The 4,223-nt window shown below is 38.8% G+C and overlaps 1 protein-coding gene across 1 annotated transcript in view; it reads left to right on the forward strand.

Annotated features, from left to right (window-relative positions):
• The window catches only part of LOC104855337 (myosin-1-like), a 13,331-nt gene extending 10,830 nt beyond the window's left edge, over positions 1-2,501 (forward strand). Inside the window, exon 4 of the mRNA XM_010614159.2 lies at positions 2,429-2,501. Within this exon, the coding sequence (XP_010612461.1) occupies positions 2,429-2,461 (33 nt within the window). The 3' untranslated portion in view covers positions 2,462-2,501. The remainder of the gene's footprint in view (positions 1-2,428) is intronic.
• Positions 2,502-4,223: the final 1,722 nt, after the last annotated feature.

Below are 4,223 nucleotides of genomic sequence, written 5' to 3' on the forward strand. Positions count from 1 at the left end.
GGCGCGGGCTGCCGGGCTCCGGGCGAGAGGACCGCGGGGTGCGAGGCGGAGAGAGAGAGCGCTGCACACACAACAAAGGACCCGCCGCCTGCGCTGGGGGCGGAGGCCCAGGAAACAGCCACGCCGCTCTCAAGTCAGCCTTCCTGAAATCCAATAGGTGACAAAGACCGAGCCCGGGTTCCTGAGATGAAAACAAATAGAAGGATTGTATTTTAAACGCCCAGTGTATTAAGGTCGATAGTATCTACATACCCTCTTGATGCTCAACTTTCCCTTTAAAAAAACGCATGTATGCCAGCAAGGTTCCACGACACTCTCACCTTTAGTTACCACACCCTCGCGTTTCTAATTATTTATTTCCTTGATTGAGGGAAACCATGCAGCGTCTCACGTTTTATACTTCTATTTATAATAGCTTCCCTAAGAGGCTGCAGCTGAAATGCCTCTTAGGCCATACCTGCCAATCTTGGCTTCCCTTGAAAAGGCTAAGGTCAGCCCTGGTCTTTTACTCAGCTCTAGGCAGGCTCTTACCTTTCTTGAAAAGGAGAAAAGTGTTGAAGGCTTGAGTTTTAATTGAAAGAAAAAAAAATGCCAATGATAATTAGTTTAGACTTGAGCAGGATTTACTACGGAGTGAAACTTCTTTTCATAAGCTGTTTGGCAGAATTTGTCCTGGGTTTAGCATAGGAGGATAGTGTGAAATGTGGAAATGAATGACCTATTTCACACACACCTAGGAGTTTTCCCAGGCTCAGTGAGCCACAGGAGTTTTTGTTTGTTTGCCTCTCCTTTGAAGTCGTTTTCTAATGTCTCCTCTCTGGCCCAGATCCCCAAACAGACACATTGAAAATGTTTCTTTGGGCTGAGGATATAGCTCATTGGCACCGCATCTGCCTTCAAAGTGCAAGGTCTTGAGTTCGATTCCGCGTACCAAGAAAAAAAATATTTTTCTCTGCACACCCTTTCATAAAGCTCCAGTACTGTTACTTCTGAACTGCCCCAGCACTTTGTTTCTTCGTTAGTGTTGCTGCCTCCTATGAGTCAATACCCTTTTAGACAAACAGCAACAGTTATTATGCTGGATTTTCTTAAATAGGGCTCTGAAGGAGGTAAGACACAATAGCAATGCTTCTTGTATATAAAGCTTCGACATTTTTTGTCCTTATCAAGTTTCTGTGGCGCCTCATGTCTGTTCTTTGCTTCCTTAAGGAAGTCCAATAGAATTCCAATAAGGTCCATGACATCTATGGATACATTCCTTTCCAGTATTATCAATATTTGAGGGATTATCAGAAAGAATCCCCTAAAAGTTTTTCCCACCCAGAGTGGATTTTGGCATGGCTGAATTACAAGCAGTAGGGAGAAAGGGAACGAAAAAAGGGCACAAAAACCAAGCCACTTCCCTTTTAAAAACTTTCCCCACAGCCCCATCCACTGACCTTAGTTTATATCTCCCGGGAATTAGGTCATATGTCCACCTGTAGCTGCAAGGAAAGCTGGCAAGGTGATCATTTTATTCTGGGAATATTGCCACCCTAAGCAAAACCACAGACTTGTTAGTGACGAAGAATGGAAGACAGATAGATAATGGGGAGGGAACTTAGTTTCTGCTGCCCCTTGGGTTAAGTCTGTTTAGCTGAGTTTCCATTTTCCATTCTGTAAAACAAATGATTTGACTGCATGGTCTCTAAACTCTTCCTGCTACTACGCCAAGATCTCTGATCTGAGGATCTCTTTGCCATCTGACAGCACTACCTGCAACTCTCCTTCCTGAAGAAGTTACTCTTACAAAGGGCTGTCCACAGGATGAAGGTTCTGGAAGTGCTCTGATGCCCAGTTTCCATTCAAATTCACTGCCATCCTATAATCATTGTTTGAAAGTGCCTATTTCCAACACCTTCCTTAGCAGTGTGCATTATTTTGATGAGTAAATGTGATGGGTTATGTGTATATGTGTTAAACTACTCATTAAAGATTTTCATTCACTTTGGACAATAGTTTAATTACAGTTTTTTCATATGTGCTTCAGCATATATTCTCTCCATCAATTATCTGTTCGTGTCCTTTGGTATTTTGTGTTAGGACTTTTCCAACGTGTTGTTAATTTATTAAAATGCACAATCCATTTTTAAAAAATTGAGTTTACTGGTACATTTTAGGTATACAGTACAGTTACATTCTTTATTGGGGTCTTGTACCACTACATGACAGGTCTTGGTTCTCATTTTTTCCCCTTGTCCCTGCCCTCCCTTCACCCCCTCCTCCCCTCCCCATTTACAAACAATTTATTTCCATTTTTTCATTTTCTCATATTTTTTCTTTTCCCTTATTTTTTAAACAGCAAAAGTTTAAAATTTACAAATAAGTTGTTTCATAATAGTAATAATAATAAAAACAAAGGGCTGTCCACCTGATTACTTGTTCCTAGGAAATCTTTCAACAAAGTATCCTCATCATTTGACTGGATTACTACCCAAGAGAGTGGGGAATACGGAGCTTCAGAGTCAGCTGCTGCAGTGTTAGAGAATGGTCGGTGACACTCATATCCAGGAGTGAGAACGTGGGTTTGGAGCTTCAGGATTTACTTAGATACCTGGTTGGTATTTCCTACTTTTACGTTTTTTCCAGTACTAGGGGTTGAACCCAGGGCATTTAGATTAAGCTATACCCCCCAGTCCATCAGCCCATCTCTTGATCTCTAGTCATCAGTATGTGAAAAATGCTATAGAGCATTAGACCTTTCAAAGGTGACAGGCACACAAAGTCACAAAATTTCTCCTGAAATTCTCTTCATGGACTTCCAAGACCTAGGGTCAGACTGTCAGTAGGAACCAAATAAAAGCTGCTTCATTTACTTTTCTTCTTTTATGTAGGATATCAGAGATGAGGCAAGCAAGCGGAACCACTGAGCTAGATCCTTGGCCCTATTTATTGTTCTTCTAAGAACAAAACAAAATTAAAATCATATAGATTAGTATCAAACTTGTTTCCCAAAAGTCAATTTCACATTTGTCAAAAAATAATTGAATTAATATGACAGATGCTACTTCACAGGGAACTTTCCCAACTAAGAGAAAGATGTTAAATGCAGGGTTGTGTGATGTGTGAATTTTCCACACTGACAAGACCAACAATGGTAAAGGGTCTCTTTCTGTGGAAAATCTGACTTGTCAACTTCCATCAAATGAAGAAAATTATTCATTATAACTGTTTCCTCCCATACCAAATAGTGAAATAATCTATAGAGATGTACAGCTTTTGACTTCATTTTGATCCATAATACCGATTTTCTTTTTCTAATGGTAATCAACATAGGACATACTAGTTTTAACAAATAACACTAACAAAATCCACAGTCCAAGTTTTTTAAAACAATGAACATAAAAATAATTGTATTTGAGGTTAAAAAAAAATCAATGATCAATGTTAGCTTTTAAAAGAGACTGAAGGATTCTAAAAAGATCTCAGCTTCCATAAACTCACACTACTTCAGTTTTTATTTCAAAAGTATCAACATAAAATCTGACTGATACAAATGGATTCCAATACCCGTATTCAGAAAGATTATTTCAAAAGAATCTCTTCTTTATGCTTTAATAGCTTTACTGAAATATAACCTATCCCATAAAACTCGCCATAAGTGTACATTTTTTGTGGTTTTTATGAAATTACAGGGTTGGGCAACCATCTCATAATCTGGTTTTAAAACACTGTAACATCTGCCCATAGAAATTTTCTTTAATTTTTTTTTTTTTTGTACCAGGGATCAAACTCAGGTCCTTGTGCTTGTGAGGCAGGCAGCAGAACCACTGAGCTAAATCCCTGGCTCTTTAATGTTTTTTTTTTTTTTTTTAAACTTTGTTTCTATTGTTTTCCTTCCATTCTTTTTTATTTTTCATTTGTTTTTATTTTTGGTCCTGGGAATTGAACCCAGGACCTCGCACTTATGAGGCAGGCAGTGGCACCACTGAGCTAAATCCCCAGCCCCTCTTTAATGTTTTTAATGCAATGTTCTACAGCATTTACTATTTAGCTGCTGCACTACATTTATTTATCTCTGTATTTTGTTACTTTTAATATTATTGTGAATAGAAATTTATTTCTTGATTTCACTGTATGGGTTGTCCATTGCCAGTGCAACTAACTGGCAACCCATCACTTGCTAATGCAGCTGAGTTTTGCATATAAAGTTGTATCTTGCGATGATTAGAATTCAATACTTT

This window comes from Fukomys damarensis, unplaced genomic scaffold (assembly GCF_012274545.1).
Source record: "Fukomys damarensis isolate Sample0158 unplaced genomic scaffold, DMR_v1.0_HiC HiC_scaffold_9, whole genome shotgun sequence".
Lineage (NCBI taxonomy): Eukaryota > Metazoa > Chordata > Mammalia > Rodentia > Bathyergidae > Fukomys > Fukomys damarensis.